General features: G+C 53.6%; 1 protein-coding gene across 3 annotated transcripts in view; it reads right to left on the reverse strand.

Annotated features, from left to right (window-relative positions):
- Positions 1-7,583: 7,583 nt before the first annotated feature.
- TMPRSS3 (transmembrane serine protease 3) overlaps positions 7,584-21,378 on the reverse strand; it is a 23,217-nt gene continuing 9,422 nt past the window's right edge. For 2 of the 3 annotated variants that reach the window (XM_073887043.1, XM_073887045.1), the window contains exons 6-13: positions 19,440-19,565; positions 18,214-18,257; positions 17,323-17,488; positions 16,580-16,749; positions 14,761-14,856; positions 11,924-12,066; positions 11,140-11,292; positions 7,584-8,407 (exon numbers count right to left, since the gene is read on the reverse strand). In XM_073887043.1, the coding sequence (XP_073743144.1) occupies positions 8,390-8,407; positions 11,140-11,292; positions 11,924-12,066; positions 14,761-14,856; positions 16,580-16,749; positions 17,323-17,488; positions 18,214-18,257; positions 19,440-19,565 (916 nt within the window). In that variant the 3' untranslated portion in view covers positions 7,584-8,389. The remainder of the gene's footprint in view (positions 8,408-11,139; positions 11,293-11,923; positions 12,067-14,760; positions 14,857-16,579; positions 16,750-17,322; positions 17,489-18,213; positions 18,258-19,439; positions 19,566-21,378) is intronic. The other variant, XM_073887044.1, reaches the window with a different exon arrangement.

The raw sequence follows: 21,378 nt of genomic DNA on the forward strand, positions 1-21,378 counted from the left end.
CAGAAAATGAAAGAGGGATAAGCATTTCTCAACTCATTTTATAAAGCCAGTATTACCCTAATACCAAAGCCAAAGACAACACACACACACACACACACACACACACACACACACACACACACACTACAGACCACTGTCTCTCATGAACTTAGATGTAAAATTCTTGAGTGAAATAGTAGCAAACCTAATTCAACAATATATAAAAAAGAATTATGCACCATAATCAAATAGGGTGTATTCCAGCTATGTGAGACTGGTTCGACATTAGAAAACAATCAGTATAATCCACAATATCAACAAGCTAAAGGAGAAAAATCATAGGATTGTATCAACCGATGTGGAAAAAAATATTTGACAAAATCCAACAGCCATTCATGACAAAAACTCTTCGCAAGTTAGTAATTATGGGGAATTACCTCAACTTGAAAAAAAAATTGGCAGAACACCTATAGCTGATGTCATACTTAAAATAAAGACTGAATGCTTTTCCCCCTAAGATTGGGAACAAGGCAAAGGTGTCTACTCTCACCGCTCTTACTCAACATAGTCCTAGACATTCTAGTCACTGAAATGGGGAAGAAAAAGAAATAAATTGCCTACAAATGAGGAAAAAGAAATGAAACTATCTGTTTGCAGATGGCATGATCCCCAGGTATAAAATCCCAAGGAAGCTACACAAACTCATGCACACACAACCTAAACTCTTAGAAATGATACAAGACTTCAGCAAAGCCATGGGATACAAGATCAGCCACAAAAATCAATTTTATTTCTATATACTATCAGGAAACATGCAGAAACTGAAACTAAAAACACAATACCATGTACAATCACTCAAAAATGGGCTACTTAGGTATACACTTAACATATTGAGGATCTGTGTGCTGGATGAAAGAAATCAAAGATCTACTAAATAGACATACTAGGTTCATGGATTGGAAGACTCAACATAGTAAGGATGTCAGTTCTCCCCAGACGATCTGTAGGTTTATGCAATCCCTATCAAAATCCCAGCAAGGTTTTTGTAGTAATGGATAAGCTTATTTTAAAATTTGTATGGAATGAATAGACATTTTTCCAAAGGAGACATCCAGATGGCCAACAGACACATGAAAATATGCTCAAATTTGTATGGAATGAATAGACATTTTTCCAAAGAAGACATCCAGATGGCCAACAGACACATGAAAATATGCTCAAAATCATTCATCATCAGAGAAATGCAAATCAAAACCACGATGAGATACCACCTCACACCTGTCAGAGTGTCTACAATTAACAACATAGGAAACAACAGGTGTTGGCAAGGATGTGGAGAAAGGAAAAGCTTCTTCACTGTTGGTGGGAATGCAAGCTGGTGCAGCCACTCTGGAAAACAGTATGGAGGTTCCTCGAAAAGTTAAAAATAGAACTACCCTACAACCCAGCAATTGCACTACTAGGTATTTACCAAAGTATACCAAAATACAATTTGAAGGGGCACATGCACCCCAATGTTTATAGCAGCATTATTAACAACAGCCAAACTATGGAAAGAGCCCAGTGCCCATCTACTGATGAATAGATAAAGAAGATGTGGTATATATACAGTGAAATATTACTCAGCCATCAAAAAGAATGAAATCTTGCCATTTGCAATAACATGGATGGAGCTATAGTATATTATGCTGAGAAATAAGTCAGTCAGAGAAAGACAAATACCCCAGAATTTCACTCCTATGTGGAATTTAAGAAACAAAACAGATGAACATATGGGAGGGGGGAAAGAGAAAGAGAGAAACAAACCATAAGAGACTCTTAACGATAGAGAACAAACTGAGGGTTGATGGATGGCAGTGGGGGGCTAGATGGGTGATGGGTATTAAGGAGGGCATTTGTGATGAGCACTGGGTACTCTATGTAAGTGATGAATCACTATATTCTACTCCTGAAACCAATACTACACTATATGTTAACTAACTAGAATTTGAATAAAAATTTTAAAGACAAAGACAAACAAAAGAAACACAATTTGTATGGAAAGGCACAAGTCCTCGTATAGTTAAAATAACCTTGAAAAAGAACAATAAAGTGAGAGAAATCACTCTACCTGATAATAAATCTTACTATGTAGCTACAGTGATCAAGACAGTGTGGTATTGTCAGAGGGATAGAAACAGAGATCAACAGAACAGAACAGAACAGAACAGAGACCCCAGAAATAGACCCACGTGAATATGCCCAACTAATTTTTGGCAAAGGAGTAAAAGCAATTCAACAGAGAAAAGATAGCCTTTTCAATAAATGGTGCTGGAGCAATTGGATGTCTATATGGGGGAAAAAAATGAACCTAGACCCAAACTTCACATCTTCACACACAAATTAGCTCAAAATTCATCCTAGAATTAAATGTAAAACATAAAACATAAATCTTTTAGGAAAAAAACATGAAGATCTTTGGGACCTAGAACTAGGCTAGGAATTCTTCACCCTGGCACCATGGACACTACACATAAGAGAAAAACGGACAAACTGGACCTCACCAAAATTAACTTTTGCTGTGTGAATGCCCCAGTGGGAGAACACATTTGCAAACTACATATCCAGCAAGGGCTTCTTTCCAAAATGTATAAAGAACTCTCAGAACTCAACAGAGTAAAACAATCCAATTAGAAAATGGGCAAGACGCACAAACAGACATTCCTCCAAGAGGATAGATGGTAGATGAGCGCAGGAAAAGATGTGAACACCATTGGCCATTAGGGAAATGTAGACTAAAACCACAGTGAAATATCACTACTCGCCTATCAGAATGGCTGAAATGAGAAGCTGTGGCGGCACCAGATGCTGACAGTGGTTGGGAAAACTGGAGTCCTCCCCCATTGCTGGTGGGGGTGTAAGATGGCGGGAACACGCACGGATGGTCTCAACCAGCAACCCGAGAGAAACACACACCGTATGGTTCCATGACGCGGGATCTGTGACGTGACCGTACTTTGACGGGAGAACAGATCAGAGCTTCCTGGACTTAGAACAAGGGCAAGGGAGTGAGGTGCGGTTTTAAAAGGGTAACAGCGGGGTCCTTGCAGCGATGGAGCTCTCAGATCTTCCCTGCTGTGGTGGGCTCCCGAACTCCCCCAGGCTCTACACAGTACGCACAGCGAGATGCACGCGCATGCACACACACACACACACACACAAATGCACAGTTACACACACTCCACACAGACATATGGTAAGACAGACATACCACACACACACGTACACAGTGACACACACCCCACACGCAGACACACTTACGCACACACATAAACACTTATACACACACCACATACAAACGCAGACACACACATACACACTTACACACATCACACACACCACATACACAGCCAACACACGCAGACACACTTACACACATCACACACGTATGCACACTTATACACACACGTCACRTACACACATACAGTTACACACATCACACACATATACACATGCAGACACACACATACACAGWAACACACATCACACACACATATACACACTTATACACACACTACTTACACACGCAGACACACACCATACAAMACCCACAGAGACATACAGAGACACASACTGTACCACACACACAYATACACTTACACACACACCACATGCACACACCACACACACAGACATACAGAGACACACGCCATACCACRCACACACCACACGCACACTCAGACACACACACACACAGGGAACAAATGAGACTGAAGAAATCTGGATAAGACCAATGGACCGTATCACTGACCAGACCCTGCTGGTGCTGCTGGACTGTGGTTTTGCAAAATGCCCTCACTAGGGAACACGGGGCAGCTTCCAGGAGACCCCTCTGTGCACTGTTCCTATGACTGCATATGACTGTATCATCATCTCAGTAAAAACTTCAATTAAAAAAGTAGTCACCCAATAAGAATGTTTCTGAAATCATAGTTTTTGTGACGACGCAAACCAAACAAAACCAAACAAAAAGAAGTCAATTTGAAGTCACTTTCCTCAACCCCCCTCTGAGGCTCCTCTCCTCGGGGTGTGGGAGGGTGCCAGGATGGATAAACCAAGTCCCCAGCCCTGCCCCCGCCCAGGGCGTGACGGGGGGGCGGCCACACAGGGGCTCTGCTTGAGCCTGGGGGAGCGCTGGGGCCGTGGAAGTGCTCCCACAGTTTCGCAGCCACAGGCCTGACTCCCGCAGGGGATGAAAGGGGTTCAGGCTCTGGGATCCTGCCCTGGGGCCTGGAAAAGATTCTGGAATTTTCCAGTGACTTGAGAGGAGTGGGTGGGAGGGCTGCCTTCTCCAAGCCCCACCTGGCGACCAGGCTTGGGAAGATTCCAGGTCTCCCTAGAAGAAGGGTCTCTGAGGCCGAGAGTGATAAACCAGTGATAAACCGCCAGGGACGGTCCCCGGCTTCTGTCCCTTCCCCTTCCTTGCTTTTCCCTCCGGTGCCTCCAGGAAGTGGGCATGAAGTTTAAATTCTGTGTTAGGGACCATTATCATCATACAAGTTACAGTGGACCACCGTGGGCACCGCGCGGGGGACAAGGGAGCCCGGCAGGCGCAGGTGCCTGGTGAGGACGGTCGGCAGGGTTCCTCGGCCCGTGCGCGGGGGACCTCGGACCTCAGCTCTTCCGCAGCCCCCCTCCCTGCTCCCACCTTACCAGGGAAATCAGGGAGGGTGGAAGCTTCCAGCGTGCACGTCAGATGAAAGAAGGGGGAAAGTCAAAAAGACCCTTATAGAGAAAGTGTGTCGGACTCCTCCCCAACTCCCAAACCCTGACATCAGGGCTTCGCGGATGAATTTAAAGACCACCACTATCGTTTTCTCATTCTTTACGAGAATCCTCTGTTTTGTAAGTTCTCATCCCTTAATGACAGCACTTTGACCTTTTTTTTTAGGAACAAGACTTTGAGACGTAGTTTTTAGGATTTTGATCCCTCGACGGTAGAGCGGAGTGTACAGGACAGAAACCACAATACGGCAGGTTTCAATTTTCACACACCAAGTAGTTGTGTTTGTACTTTTAAGGGAAGAAATATGGAGACTTTTTAAAGGAATCACCATTTTAGAGTGTGAATGCTGTCTTCAGGCTGGTGTTCACCTCCTCCCAAGCCAGGGAAGTGCTGGTTTACAGAACGGTGGTGTTCCGATGAAGTCCATTCAGGCGGCGTGCTTGGGTTCATGCGGCTTGTGCTCATGACGCTGGGGTGGGGTGGGGCACTGGGCACGCACCGGGGACAGACGACACTGCCCTCGGAGAGCCCTCAGCTTAGAAGGAGAGACGAGCTCAGAAACAAGTGATTTCTGTGCCGTGTGTCACCGTACTTGTGTAACCACACACAAACTAACACGCACACACACACATACACCGGGCATCATGGGAACCTGAAGAATGACCTCTCTGTGGGTCTGTGAATTGGGGGGAGAACTCAGAGCACGTCGGCACCCCAGAAGTGGCAAGTGATGGAAACACAGGTGTCCCCGGAAGTGGCTCACGAGCATTTGAGTCGGCCAGGGCTTTAGCTTAGTGAGGGCTCCTCTTTCTTTCATTCAGGGTGGGGGATGGGGAGAAGGTGGCCCAATGAGTGGATTTGCCTAAAGTAATTGATTTGAAACCCGTATTTAAGATCACACAGCAGAAAGTCTGTTCTTCTTGGTCGTTACTCCATCTTGGTGTCACTGGTGAGACTCTGTGCCTCCCCGCACCTGCCCCCCGCCCCGGGAATCTGCCTCTGCCCACCTGGAGGGTGTGGTCCTCACACATGCATGCCAACCTCGGGGTTGCCCTTGTGGACATCTTGCAGTCAAGCCAGCCCTTGGGCATGGAGGCCCTGGCAACCGCGCCCATACCTGGAACTTCCTTGACTAGCACTGGGTCCAGGGCTGGTCTCTGTGACGGGGTGAAGGTTTGCACACCCACCCCTTACTTGGGTTTCCTGCACCACTGTGGGCAGATTCTCCATGTGCGAGATGGAGAAATCAGACTTCTGGGAACATCCTCGGATCCAGAACCCCTCCTCTTAGAAGAGGGAAGCAAGTGTTCACAGTTTTGGTGGCCAACTTGGCATTTAAGTTGTTGATCGGTTTATAACACTCGTTTTTCCAAACATTCTGAATATTGTTAGGCCTTCCATCATGCTTTTTAAAATGTTAAAATCTAGCCATGTCAAACACAAAAGCACCTAAAAGAGAAGGAGCCATCCCCATGGCACTGTCCTGGACGTCCAGGTGCAGGTGAGGGCTCTCCTCATTTACTAACCCACGACATGCATGCCCTGCACTTGCTTCTGCGGGTCAAGCCACCAGGGGAAGCAGCCCACCTGCCCTGTGGCATGTTCTCCGGGCTGTTTCTCTGGCTACAGGTTAGCAGTGCCCCACCCAGGACTTTGTCTCCTGGCTCCCACTCTAACCTGGCTGTCGGGCATGACGTGGATGTGAAGCTGTAGCCACAGAAGAAAGGAGCCAAATGGGAAGAGCTCCACCCATGGACCTGCTCTGGAGCCAGCAAAGGCCTTATTAGGACCAAACATTTCTAGGGGTGGAGCAGCCTACCGTGACTTTGAATGACTGATATGTCTCCAGTGAGTTCAAACGGGTGGGGCCAAGTCTCTTTAGACTCAAATGCTAATGAGCGTGGCTTTGCAGATGGTAATTGCATTAATTCCTGCTGGTACGAGGTGCCTGGTACAAACCCAGAATGCCCCACTGGCCTGGCACGTGGGCTTGGGAACATCACCCCCACTCACACCTCAGTTTCCTTATCTGCGGGACGGGACTAATGAGAATTCCTGCCTCAGAGGGTTGTTGTGACGACCAAACAGTGCACACAGGAAATGCGGTAGAGCTGTGCCAGGCGCATGTACACGCTGATTCATTGCCTGCCGTTAGCGTTGCTCAAGACCTTTTGAAAGACTGTAAGACAGCAAATATTTCCTAACAAAATTCAATAGTAATTAGGGTGATTGCTGAGCAGCCAGCCTGCCTCGGCGCTCCCTCTCTCCCTGGGCATCCCCGTCTCGGACACGCGGGGAGGCTCCCCGCAGCCTCTCCCTCCCCGGGCACCTGCTCGCTCTTGGAAACTCGTCAGCTTTCCTAGGGCCGCCTCAGGGCAAGGCAACAGATTCGTATGTGATAACTTCATCTGTGGTAAAGTGCGTCTGGACAGTGATTGCCTACGAGCAGCTCTTCCCTGTTATGTGTGTGCCTGGGGGCCACAGAGGCTGTGTGGGTAACCGGGAGGGGTCTCTAACATTGCAGGTGCGTGGTAGGGTAACAGGGCCATGCAGAGATGCAGGGAAGACTCTGGCCTCTCGATGACACGTGACTGTCCACCGTGCCTTCGGCACCCCTGTGCGGGGTTAGGTGGTCCTGCCTTAGTCCAGCACCTTCTCATCTTACTCTGCTTCTGCGTCTTTTGGTGTAACTCTGATCTGCTGAGAAACCTGTTCCAGGAAGCGCCTGGGTGGCTCACTGGGTGAAGCGTCTGCCTTTGGCTCAGGTCGTGATCCCAGGGTCCTGGGATCGAGCCCCACATCGGGCTCCCTGCTCTGCGGGGAGCCTGCTTCTCCCTCTCCCACTGCCTCTCCGCCCGTTCATGCTCGCTCTCTCTCGCTCTCTCCTTCTGTTAAATAAACACTTAAAACCTTTAAAAAAGAAAAGAAAGCTGTTCCGACAGAAAAGTGCAAAACCCACAATGTATGTTGAGGAGATCAAAGTAATCAAGGCTCTCCAGTTTAGCTCAGGACTGCAATGTACACGAGCGGTCAGGGTTCATTCAGACAAGCTCTGACGGAGGCCTTATGGGAGCACATGTCCCCGGGAAGCAAGAGACAAATAATGCACCAAGCACCAAATGCTACAAAGAAAGACTAGAGATAAACCTTATGACTAATCACTGTAGATTAAGCTCCCACACGCGAAAAGGGCCCTTGGAAGTAGGAAGTCTGGGTCGCTTCCAGCGCCTAGGGATAAAAACGTGCAGTGACACTGGCCCCCTGTGGCTCTGGGCCTCGAGTCCTTACTGAGTACCTGCGTTGTTTGTATGGGATTTGCCTGTGTCCAGGGGCAGAGAACAAGTGGGACAAAGTCACACCACGAAGGAGTTCCCACATCTGTTCTCAGCGAAGGTCACCAAGGAGCATCAGGCCATGTTCGCCCAACGCCCCTGGCGGCTTGTCGAGGTGCTGGAAGCCGGAAGCCGGTTGCTCTAGAGGTGGAGGGACAGAAAGGTGCTCCTTCCTTTGGCTCTGCGGATGGGGCCAGAAAGAAGAGCACCGAAGGCTCGCGCTCCCATTGCAAGTTTCTGCCCAGGGACCCGTGGAAGGACAGGGGGTCTCCATCACGGCAGGAAGTCAAGGTGGCCACCTGTCCCCTTCTGTTCAGGTTTTCAGGTCCCTCTAGAAATGAAAACACAGTCGTTACCTTCTTTCGCACTTCAAGCCGGCCCCCCACACTGAGATGGAGCGGGCACTTGCCTTTTGCCACGGGTGAGCGTGGGCTGGTCCCCACCGTGCGTGGGGACAAAGGTGGCCTCTGCTGGCGGGCCCCGGGGCGTGTGAGACAGCACTCCCACCAGCACCCGCCTCCGCATCGGCTGTCCCTGACCTGGGGCCCTTTCCCTAGTTGCCACATGGCCTTTCCAGCCGTCATGTCATGGTCCTGAGTCCCGGTTTGAGTCAGAACAGGTTTGTTTTAAGCCCTCATACAGAGCACAGTGGATGAAGGCAGAGATGACGCAGCAGGCAGTCCCATCAGCTGATGACCGGGCCAATGCCCCTCGACCTGTGTGGGCCCTTGGAAGGTCCGTGGGCGTACTCAGAGAAACAACTGAAAATGCAGACCTCTGGAAAACCTCCCACGGGAAGGGAAGCCTCTTCTGGATCCTCGCCCCTCCCCGGGACACCTGAAGAGACTTGCTAAAGGGCAGCTCTCATACTGGCCCCCAGTGGACAGACCGAGGCAGCTGGTGACGAAGATGTCTCAGGCCTCCAGGGGGCCATCCAGCCACCATCCGTCCAGCACTCGTGCACGTGCTCCTCGGGGCAGGGGAGCATGGATCCAGGTGGGGGGAGGGGGTGGAAGCTCTTTTTAAGCCCTCCCAGGGAGCCAGAGGGCCCCCATCGGTATTTCGGCAAAGTGTCTTCCCTTGAAGACCCCGTGCATCAGAATCGCCAGGGCCCTCACCCCACATCCCCTGATCAGACCCTCTGGAGAAGTGTCCCGGGAATCGTCAGGTACACAGGCAGCCAGGGAGGCTCCGGTGCAGGCCCACAGTGGGGATCGGCTGTGCAGCAGGTGCGAGGCTGGAGTCACAGTCTGCTGTCACCAGCTGCAGGGCTTTTACGAACGTGTCCTCCCCTGTAATATGGGGACAGCCCAGGACCTGCCACCCAGGCCAGTGCTGAGGGAAACAGGGCAAGACATCACCCAGCACCGTTGTTGTTAGAAGGCTCCCAGGGGGACGTTGGAAACTTGACCCCGCCAGGCCCCGGCCCTCCTCCACAGCTTGAAGACGGGGAGCTGGTTTCCTGGACCCACATCTGTTTCAAACTTGACTTTCATGACAACTAGCTTGGTCCCGTGGACCGTCTGTCCCTGAGCGGGGCTGCGTGGTGGGAGCACCTCAGTGGCTCTGTGGGTGACTCCCCCTTTCCCGCCCTCCATCCCCCACAGCCCCGCGATCATCTGCACCCTGGGGTCCCACTCACGGCCATCAAGGCCACTGCAGCCGGAGGGGGTGGGGAGGGGGTGCTGCTCTTGCAAACATCTGTTCTCTTGCTTCCAAAGAGGTGGATGAGTTTGGGCTGCATTTTGTGCTTAAGAGTGTTACGTGTCCCTTGTGAGGCTCACTGGGCCAGTGTGCTGGCTCACAAAAGGAGTGTCAACAGGCATTTCTGGAAAAGGCGTGTCTTCTAGCATTGCTCTGCCGGGAGCGGCGCTGAGGGTAGAAACTATTCGAGGTCGCAGAGGATGCACAGTATGGCGGCTCAGCAAGACTAGAAGCCAAACCAGGCCTCAGCCTGGAAAAGGGCAACCATGATGCAGCTTTTCCTTCAAAGCAAAAATTCCCAGAGGAAGTGGAAAGTAACACCCAAGACACATGAGGTGTTTGATGTCTTTTTTAGCCAATTGTTTCCAATTGAAAGGAACATTTTAAAAGGTCTTTGATCTAGGGACAGGAGCAGATTACTGCTTGCCAGAGACTGGTGGGGGAGGGGGGCGGGGGGGGTGACTGTTTAATGAGGTTGCGAAAAGGTCCTGAACAGGGAGCACCAGAGCGTCCAGTTGCTGGCTATAAAGCACCGTGAAAGATGTTAGGCTACTGATTGTCCACTTTAAAATGGTTAATTTCCTGTTGCATAAATTTGGCCTTAATTTTAAAAGCAAAAAGGCAAAACCCAAGTTCTTTGAAACTTGTCCAAGGCGTGATGGGGGCTCAGCATCGGAGATCAAGTCAGCAAATACTTGCTGGGTATCCACAAGGTAGAAGGCTGTGCTGCTGAGGCTCCTGGGTGGCCAGGCCCCGCTGCCCCTCTCAGGCCTGCCACCCCAGGGGTGGCTGTCCCTCCTGGCTGCCTGTGGCATTCCCTTCTCCCGCCTGCCCTGGTCCTGGAAGCCGGCCTCCCTGACCTGTCTCCCTCCTGTGGCAACCCCCTTCAGGGAGGCTCCCCCAAAGCCCAGAGCTGCCCCGGCCCCCTGAGATCAGAGACCCTCCGGCCCATCCCTGGCTCTTAGCAAGGTCCAGATTCTTCAGGGGGCACTGGGGGCCTGCAGGTTCACACCCTCCCCCACTGTCTGCACCCTGCCCACCCTCTACTCACGCCCATCGGACCCACTCCCTCCCCAGGGCCTCCGCGTCATTCACCCCTTTTCTTTTCCCCACTTGGTGGAGAAAGTCTGTCCTTTGCATCCCTGTGGCTGCCCTTGTGTGCACCCACCGCCCAGGACCACCCCCACGCCTAGCCTTGCCTGTGGGACTAGCCGTGCTTACGTCCGACACCCAGAGGCCACAGGGCACTGCTTGCCAGACCGACCCCTCAGTGTCGCACCTGACCCTGCCTAGCAGCCTTGGGGCCACAGGAAAGGACGCTGGAGGCGAATGACGGGGACCAGCGTGAGCTGCACCCACCTCCATCTGCTCGTGAATCCAGTCCAGGAAGGAGGTAATGCGCGTGTAGACCCCGGGCTTGTTCACGTCGGCACAGCCGATGCCAAAGCTCGTTGCGCCCACCAACTTCCACACTCTCCTTTCCTGACACACCAGCGGCCCTCCGCTGTCTCCCTGGATGGTGAGGAAATAGCACTGTAGGGGGTGTCCCTGGTCTCAGCACCAGGATCCCCCCCCTTCTCATCACAAAACTCAGGGCAAGGCTGCCTCCATGCTCATGCGCCCAGCCTCCGAGAACTGATGCTGGCACTCCCAACAGTGGGGTCCTTGGCCCCCCAGGGACGGTCTCCCCCAGCTGTCTCCCTGCCAGATTCTAGAGGCACTGAACCCATGAAGGTGGAGGCGGCTGCACACAGCCCGCGGAGCGCTCTAGAGGGAGGGTCTGCCCGGCCAGGGCTGGACCCCCACAGTGTTGGAGTCGCACTCACTGTGGCTCTGGAGGCCAGATGCACCAGTTCCCACCCGCCTGCAGCCCCTGCAAACTCTGAGAACCAGGGCTGGGGCGGGGGGCACCCTGCAGACTCCTCCCGCCGCCAGCACCCAGGCGGAATGGGAGCGCCGGGTAAACTCGGCTGGTGGCCAGGCAAGGGAGTGCTATCTTGAGCAAACATCTTCCCCACACCCTGTAAATTTGCTTTTCAGTCAGTCCCAGGGCAATGCCTGCAGTGGCCTGTCCCACAGGCTGGGTCACCGTCCAGAGCCTCCCCTGCCGCGGTGGCCCCCAGAGGCCACCAAGGGCCCCTACCTGACAGCTGTCCACTCCGCCCTTCAAGTAGCCGGCGCAGAGCATGGAGGGAGAGATGATGCCGCCGTACACATCGCGGTGGTTGCAGATCTTGTTGGAGATTAAAGGCACAGCTGCGTGGCTGAGGACCGGGGAGCCATCACCTGTGTCAGAGGGAAGGCAGTACATGCCTGAGGGGCCCTGCTGGGAATTCAGGGCATGCACCGGGACAGGGGCGGGGGCCACACCACCACACTCCCGTGGCAGAGAAGGCCACTCCTGGAGGTGGCCGGCGCGTGGTCTGTGGCGAGCTCCCTGATGAGCGGGCCGGGCAGCCCATTGCTTCCCATCAGGGCCACGCACTCCCCTGAAGTGGCCAAAGCAGGAGGAGGTTGGGCAGCAGTAACCAGCATGGACCTCCCCAGGGTCCATCCTGGGCCAAGCGCTTGACCCACACCGGCCCGTTCGGGCCTCAGAACAATCCAGGTTACAAAAGGGAAACTGAGGCCCGTGCCCGTGAAGTTTGCAGGCAGAACATTCGTGTGGGCAGCAGAAAAGTGTCCTCCCAAAGGTGTCCACTTCCCAATCCGGGAACCTTTGTCTGTGTCACTTTCCCCGGCAGAAGGGCCCCGAGATGAGGACACGGGCCTGGGCTACCTGGGTGGGCTCTAAATGGAACCGCAAGCATCAGAGGTGAAGATGTGATATGGGGGGGGGAGCCGGGGGGGGGCGGGGGACACTGCCTGGCCCACTGTGAGGACGGAGGCGGGGCCACGAACCAGCAGGCAGTCGCCAGAACCTAGAAAAGGCCAGGACACAGACTCTCCTTCGGAGCCTCCAGGAGGGACCAGCCCTTCCAACACATGGATTCCAGCCCGTGGAGATGGATGACTCCTGACCTCCGGAACCGAAGATAATGCCTTCCTGGGGTTGAAACCAATGAGTCTGGTCTTGCTGCAACAGCAACAGGAACTGATACATCTGCCGTTGGGTCAGCCCCACCATTGACCCAAAGGGATCCACACCTCTAACTTAACCTGTTTGTAAACCAGGTATCTTTATGTTTTATAGGCTGAAAGCAGGGCACGGCCCTATTCCCGTGTCTCTAGCACATATCAGCAGGTGGGGTGCGGGTCTACACTCCTCAAGGCCACATTCGAAGAGTTCTCTGAGTGTGAGCTGCATCCTGTTTTCTGCACGGGCTTCTCCAATCCACCCATACCCCACTTGCCTGGGGCCCACTGGCCAGAGGTTGGCTGAGAGTGGTATCTCTCCCTTCTCGTCCCACAGGATCTGGCAAAATAATGAACTAATGTTCTGACACCACAAGTCCTGAGAAACAATGTGACTAGGGCTGTGGGGGGAGTGTGGACGTGGAAACCCCGACCTCCCACCACCTGGTCGTGTGAGCCCAGGCCAGGCGCTCAGCTCCCCTCAGCCCCAGGCGCTCAGCTCCCCTCAGCCCCAGGCTCCTCGCCCTCAAGATGGCCATGAAGATAATTCCCCACCGAGGGGCTGCTGTGAGGCGCAGACGGCCTGGAGACATCCGGCTCAGCACCTGGTACGTGGTGAAACGGAGCTCAACGTGTCTGTGGAGGAAGCTTCCCATATAGGCAAGAGAACGTGGCAAGCCGCGGGGATGAGACCCTGCCCGGGGGAAGAGAACAAACCCTGTAGATCTGGGTAAGCCCCGTGTGCCTTGGACGTTTGGGGCGGGAGGGGGGTTAGGCTCAACTAATAAGCCTCAGGAGGAAAATTCTGAAGTTCCTGTATTGGGGTGAATTGCACCCCCAAAAATCATGTTCACCTGCAACTTTACAATGTGCCCTTATTTGGAGTAGGGTCTTTGCTGATGTAACTAACGTAAGAATCTCAAGATGAGATCATCCTGGATTTAGGATGGCCTTTAAGTCCAAAGACCGGTGTCCTTATAAGAGAAAGGGGAGCGAGATTTGAGACTCGGGGCAGCAGGGCACAAGAAGATGGGGCAGAGACTGGAGTGATGTGTCTACAAGCCAAGGGATGCCCAGGATGGCTGGAGCCACCAGAAGCTGGAGGAGAGGCCAAGGTAAGTTCTTCACCCTCAGAGCCTCCAGAAGGAACCGGCCCTGTGACACTTTGATCTCAGACTTCTTGTCTCCAGAGCTGGGAGAGAATGAGTCTCTGCTGGTTAAGCCTCTCCGTTTATGGAGCTTTGTTACAACAGTCCCCCTCCCCCCACCCCCGCCAAGGAACTCTTACATTTTCTACCCGAAGGAAAGGCATTGGTGGAAAACCTATGAGTGATGAGCACAGGTGTGCCCCACCCCGATGGAAGGATGGGGCGGGTTCCACTGGCATGCGCTGTTCTCATTAAGATGACTATTACCGTTACGATTATAGCAGTAAGTTTCCATACATCTGCCTCCTCTAATGAAACAGCACATCTTCCAAAGCACGCAAGATGAAAATTCATCACCAGGTACAGATGTCTGCCTCCTGAATAAACCTTGGGAAGGGTTCTCTATGGGCTCCTTATGTACTCTGCTAGCATGGTGGCGAGGATGGGGGGAAACCGCCTGATGATTTGGTGAACATCTCCCCAACAAGGAGTGTCCCTAGTCCTCCTTTTTCATTTATTTCTCCCTGACAAAGTCTGCAGTTTCCCCAAGATAAGCGGAACCATGACTCTGACCCACAACCGCTCTGCCGAGAGCGTGTGTCCAGCAGCTGACCCGTACCCCCTGCCTGGGACACGGGGGCCTCCCACGGGGATGCCACCCTGGGACACGGGGGGCAGCGTGTCATGGTGGGCGTCCACGCTGGGCCTCGTGGCTCTGGGCTCCCTGGGCTCAGAATCTCGATTTCAGGTGACTGACCTCCATCCTCTGTGGCCCCCCATCCTGACGTCCAGCACATTTTTCCATCAGGAAAGTTTTCTTCGGAGTTGGGCAGGCAGACGGGCTGGATCATCTCTGTTGCAAGGGGAGACAGCAACCTCGAACTCAGATGAAGCACTAGTCCAAGAAAACAATGACTCTCCCCAGTGTCCACTCTCCCAAAGAAAGGTCAAGCCTTTGGTTGGTCTAAAAGCTGCCAGCTCAGCACAGGGATCCTCCCCCTCCAGAGCCTAACCTGTGGCAATGTGAGTGGGTCTGGACCAGGGGTGGCATATTTTCTGTGAAGGGCCAATTAGTAAATACACGAGGTTCTGTGGGGGGCCGCGTGGCCTGCCCCCATGGCCTGAAAGCAGCCAGCCACAGGCAGTGGTACACAAACGGATCTGGTCGTGTCCCACCAGAACTGTATTCACAAAAACAGGCAACAGGTCCGATTGGGTCCTGGGGCCCTAACCTGCCCACTCCTGGTCTGGACCATGGGCACACTGCCTTATGAAACATCCCTCCATGGCTACTCTGGTCCCTCCTGGCACACCTGGAGGCAAGACACTTGCCTGTCCCCGTGGGCTGTGTCACATACACCCTCCAGCAGAGACAGTGTCACGGCTGCCATGAGGCTGTCTCGTGAAGACACTCTGAGATGCGCTAAGCCTTTCCGCATGGGACGGTAATGGAAAGGCAGAGAAGTGGTAAGAGCATTCGCTAATTTTTATCAAAGAGCAGATGTTGGCACCTCATTTTTTATAACCCAGTATCATTAACGATAAACGAACGCCACCATTACAATTTCTCTTTGCTTCCCCGGAAATGTTAGTTTCAGAGCATTACACATAGAACACGAGATGTGCGGTGTGATGAACACACTGGTCCCGGGCCACGGTTCCGTGGCATCAGGGGCCTTGCTCGATGTTCCTCTGGGGACGCGTGCGGCTATATGCCGGGGAAGGCAAAGGGGGCTTTAATTTATTTAAGAGTAGGTTCGTAATCCTTTGTCTGCATCTGCAAAATGTTTGGAAGCTCTATCCTGTGTGTTCTGGTATTCTTGAAACTTTCAGAGGTTAGGACTAGGTATTTCCCAGGGAGACACTTGGCCTGCCGGATGCAGCAGCTAGCGGGGAGAGACTGTTTCTGAGTAGTTCAGGGAGCTGAAGGTGCCCAGTAAAGAAGTGGCCACGGGGACGATCCCCAGCTGACTGACCTGTGATGTGGCCCTCTTTATAAGCCATGACCAAGACACCGGGCAGGTGCACCTCACCTCAAGAAGCTCTGGGAAGAGCTCTTTAACCCCACAGGGCCAGCAACCCCCTTCCACCACCTCGAGGCACCTGTGGCCTGGCCTGGGGGAAGTCCCTTTCATCTCCAGCCGGCAACAACGGGAAGAAAATGGCACCCGTGGGAACCCCAGTGGCACCAGATGAACCGAGTTGACCAAAGTAGCACCACAGGGTCTCTAAAATCAAACATCATCAGAGGCACAGCCCACAAAAGTAGGCCAGTCACACACAGCGAACAGGGTGACCACTGCAAAAGTTGAAGAGGTATATGGACCCGGCGTCACCTAACGTGATAGCCCGATGTCCAGAATGCTGTCGAAAATTACTCGTTATACCAAGAACCAGGAAAATCACAACTTTAATGAGAAAAGATAATCAACCATGGCCAGCAGGGAAATGAGTCAACTCCTGGAATTGTCTAGCCAAGGATTGCAAAGCAGCTTCATAAAAAAGGCATCAAGGGGTGATTACAAATTCTCTTGAAAGAACTGAGAGCAACAGAGCAGCAGGGAACCCAGACATACCGCTGAAGGTGAGCGGCCCGGCCAGCTTCATGAGGGCGATGTCGTTGCCCAGCCTCTTGGGTTTGTACTTGCTGTGGTAGATGATTTTTTCCACCAGATGGGAAGGGGCTGGACTGTCCAAAAGGGAAACCAGCCCCACCTGGATTGTCCAGGACTTGGGGAGGTACAGGCTGAAATGAGAAGGCGGAGAGTTGAAGCAGGAGCACCCCGTGCATTCCCCAGGCAGGCCTCGATGCCTTCGCCTCCAGACTTCTCAGCATCTGAGGGGTCTGTCGGGGCCCATTCTCCATCAGACAGCAGCCAAAACAAAAACAAAAATGGAGAATTGACCTCTGGGGTTTGGAAGTCCTCCTGTGGTTTTTTTTTTCGCCCGTGCTCACCTCCCCCGAGACCCTGCCTGGGAGGCCGGTGCCCACCCGGCCGGAGCCACCTCTCGGTCTCTTGGCCACAGCATGCTCCCCTGTAAGTTTCTAGAGGGAGGTCGGCCGTTTCCCTCCTGCAAGGAAGCTTCTGTCCAAAGCTTTCTACCTTCTCCGTAAGAGAGGCAGGTCTGAAATCCTTAGAATGAGCTCAGCGTCACCAGTCACAGCCAGCAGGGACAGTGATGGGTCCACTTCACTGGACACTACTTTGTGACCATCCGGTCGGTTTGCCCGCTTTCTGGGCCTGCTGCTGACCACTGGAATCTTCCCCATCCTAACACGGCCCGGTCTAGATGGGGTCTGCGGGCGACAAGCACTCACTCATAGACGCAGTGCGCGGCAGTGACAATCCACACGGGGGTAATGACAGAGCCCCCGCACAGGTGATAGCCCTGGAACTGAAGGCTGGCCTGCCACGGCCACTGCATGAGCGAGGACACGTTTCCACCCACGATGCGTGAGCTGTAGCCCATTCTCAGACCGCAGACTGCAGAGAGAGAACAAGGGCTGGGGGTCGATCCCACAGACCTTTCTGGGGAACCTGCTGTCACACCCACAGACCATCCCCCCTGACAGCCTGCTGTCCTTGCAGAGCTCACAGCCCAGAAAGAGAGCCGGAGGGGGCGGGGGTGGGAGCAGACGTAGGGCGCAGTGGGAAGGTCTGGTGCTGGCAGCGCCCCTCCCCACGACGCCTATGACCCCCGTACGACCACCACTCACCAGGAGCACGGGAACCTTCTGCAGCCCTCTCCTCGGTCATGCAGGGCTACGGTGCACCTGCCTGACTTCTCCAGACCCCACCCCTGCAGTGTGAACCCTCCCTCTGCCAGGGGCGCCTGCCATGGGGCAGGGAGCCTGGGGCGCTGACCAGCCTGGGCACACTTTTCCTTGAGGTGGGAAGGGGGAGTGGGAAGGAGAAAATGACAGTGAGTCAGGCTGCTGGAGCCACCGCCGAGTGACAGGGCGTCACGGACCACGGTCCTGTCTGCGGCAGAGAAGTTGCTCCAGGCTGCCTCCCCACCCCCCGCCCCCCAGCCCGCTAACGGATGAGACAGACTGACGCTGCTCTCCTCCTCCATCAGGTGGGGTCTGCAGGGTTCCCATCTGGCACCTAGGACGGGGGGACCCCGAGCAGTCTGAGGAGGCGAGGGAGACCGGAGTCTGTGAGCGCGCGCGTGTTTCCATTTCTCTCTGCCACGCGAAATCTCTTACCTGCACACTTCAAGGTAACCACACGACCCGAGGCACACCCGTCCCTAAGGAGCAAAAGAGGAGGTTTACGGTCAGGGAAATGAGCACTTTTTTTGGGATAAAAGAAAAATGAACTCTATTTCCCTGCTGTTTAATACAGATTGCAATTTTTGTCCATATCAAAAAAAAAAAACAAACCACACGCGTGTGAGGTCAATCATTCCGAAACATTTGGCTACAGTGAAGTATTGTGCATGTGACAGTGACTGAGTGCTTCTGAGCTTTGTAGAGCCAATTATGGGAGAGGCAGGAGGAGGGCTGTGATATAAACATCACTGGTATCGTTTGCAGGTCAGCTTTAGCCCAGGCTTCTTCGCTGGCCCCTGGAGGACACAGAGTGCCCTTCGGACAGCATGGCAGGTGTCCTTGCAGCCTGGATCACGCTCCTCCCCAGAGCAGAGCTGTGATTGCCCCAGAAAGGACACGTGCTCGCCCTTGCACGGGGGGGGGGGGCAGGGAATGTGCTTTTCTTAGAATCCACCTGTGTCCCTTTGTGACTTTCCCTGCCTTTAGAGCCCCAGGCCGCTCATGCAATCATGCACGGAAAAGGGGGGGTCACTAGACGGAGGTTTTAGGACTTAAGAGATGAGCTGTCCCCACAAAGTCTGGGGTGACTATCAATTATGTGACGGACAGGCTGACAAGCTGTTGTTTCCCAGAGCAGAGAACCGCTCCTGGGATTTGGCCCAAAGCGCCAGGAGGAGCACATGGGGATGCCTGACTGCAGAGGCAGGGGACACACTAGGCTGTGGGCACCATCATTTACGGGCACCTCCTTTTACTTTTCTCACGATTTGCTGGGGGAAACAGGGAATAGGAATTGCAAATGTTAAAGTACTCTGTAGACAGAGGCCACGTGTCTTCCTTAATCTTGTTCTTTCCAGTTTCCTTGTCCCTCGGCCCTTTTCCGCACACACCCCTGGGGCCCACAATGAGAACAGCACGACCCATGCAGCACTGCCTACCACCCTCCTCCCCCTCTCTGTCGGGCCATGTTCGCCTGTTCTGGGCTGCGTTCTTGCACCCCAGCCGGTGCTCCCTCCACCCAGTCTAACTGAGGCGGCCAAGCCCCCACCTTGCATTTGGAGACACACTCTCAAGTCGCTTGGGTCCTCGTGGGGCCGTGCACAGCTCAACAGAGCCAGCAGGTGACGCAGTGCGGACAGCGGCACCGCCTGGCCGCTCACCTCACGTACACGGAGTGGTGCAGAGCGCTCACTTTGTCATCGGGCAAGAGGTGATTGATGGACGCAAAGTCCCCCTGGAGCTGCTCCTCGAGCAAGTCCACCCTGAGGGTGTCTGAACTCACGTAGCTGCAAGTACATTGGAAACGCAGACCTGAAGGGTGAATTCACTCTGGGCTTCAAACCAACCAGTGTTCGTGTCAGAATAACTACACGTATCGTGCTGGGGGGCTGTCATTCCCTCCCCCAACCATCAACAGCTTCCTCTGCTGGCTTAGGAAGGCATTCTAGATCTTGCATTGTCTGGGACCATGGCCCCATCTGGCCCCACCCCACGGCCCCTCCACCCATGGCAGGCTCTGGGCATGCGCCAGGGAGCCCACTTCCTGATGTAGCTAAGTAGCCCCCCCTTGACACATCTGGCTGAACTGACCTTTGCTTGGCCTGAAGCAAGCCCCAGAGAGAGCAGAACACGGAACTAGGCAGAGTATTTTCAGGCGGGGCCAGAGTGGGGACGCTGGGAATCCAAGGGGAACGGGTGAGGGAGGATGAAAAGCCAGAGCTGGGGCGGGTGCCCATCGGGGAGGGATGGGCACCGAAGGAAAAGGCTCCGGGCCCCTCGGCAAGTGTGTAAAGTGTCAGGAAACGGGTCTTCTGGAGAACAACAATAAAGAAGACGTGATCTTTAAAAAAGAAAATCAAGTGTTTAAAGAGTTATGAGATGAGGGGTAGTAAATGAAAGGGCATCCTCCCCTTTTCTCATGGAATGAACAAAACATGAGGCAGCTGGCTCGCTTCACTCCCTAACACACCCGTTTATCACACAGGATTGCATGTGGTTACGGAAATGCCATGGCGGGGGACGGGGGTCACTAGATGTAGAATACAAAGTGCAGTCGAGTTTGAGTTTGGAGAGCAATGACCCTCGCAGCCCTCCCGGGACGGCTCAACCGCCGATAGGGCAGGCACCAGGTGACAAGCTGATGAGCCGGAGAGCTGTGAGATGCACGGCGGCCCCGAGGGCCACCCCGGGATCCCCATAAATGGCCCAGCCTCCAGGTGGTCGTAACCACCCCAGCCACCAGCTCCCCCAGGGCGTTCTTGTGTTCCAGGCTCTCTCCGACGCGAACCTCGCACCGCCCTTCAAAGCAGGTGCTACTACTGTCCCCGTTTTGGAGGCTGAGTCAGGGAACTGGGCTGAGGACACAGGGATTCGAACCCAGGCAATCCGGCTTGACAGTATCCCCTTTTGCTGTCATCCAGATAGCTGGCGTGGGATACCGCCGAGCAGAGAAGATCAAAGAAGGGCTTTAAGGAGAGAAGTAGGAAGAAAAAGCAAAAAGGCTACAGAAGTAAATCTTGGACTTGAAGCATTGGTACAGAAGGGAAGAACAGGTTCCTAGGGAAGGAAGGCGGCCGTGCTGAGGGGCGGTCTGGGGAAACCACGTTGGCTGGACTCCCCCTGAGGGCACACGCCAAGCTAAGAGGGACCATGTCAGCGTGGCTGGGCGCACAGGGATCTGGGCCCTTCTGCACCGTAGACAGGGGCCTGGGCGTCCGGAGGAAGGGATGGCACTCCAGGAGGGAGAGGGAGGGGAGCCAGGAAGAGTAGGGGCGCCCCCAGTGAGTCCAGGAAAGGGCCTCCATAGGGAACAGAAGTGCCCGGGGAAGCTTTCAGCTGTTTGCGGTGGTGGTGGTGGTGGTGTGTGTGTGTGTGTGTGCGTGCGCGCACGTGTGTCTGCATGAGGCATGTGAGTGTGCGTGTGTGTGACTTAGTGTTTGTGTAATGTGGTGTGTTTGTGTACATATGAGTAATGTAGTGTGTGATATGTGTGCAGTGTGGTATGTAGTATGTGTATGATGTGGTGTGTTGTGTGTATACTTGTGTCTGATGTGGTATGTGTGTGATGCATGTGTACAATGTGGTATATGATGTAACGTA

Source organism: Callorhinus ursinus, unplaced genomic scaffold (assembly GCF_003265705.2).
Source record: "Callorhinus ursinus isolate GAN/ISIS: 27379988/994484 unplaced genomic scaffold, GSC_fseal_2.0 scaffold75, whole genome shotgun sequence".
In the NCBI taxonomy this organism is placed as follows: domain Eukaryota; kingdom Metazoa; phylum Chordata; class Mammalia; order Carnivora; family Otariidae; genus Callorhinus; species Callorhinus ursinus.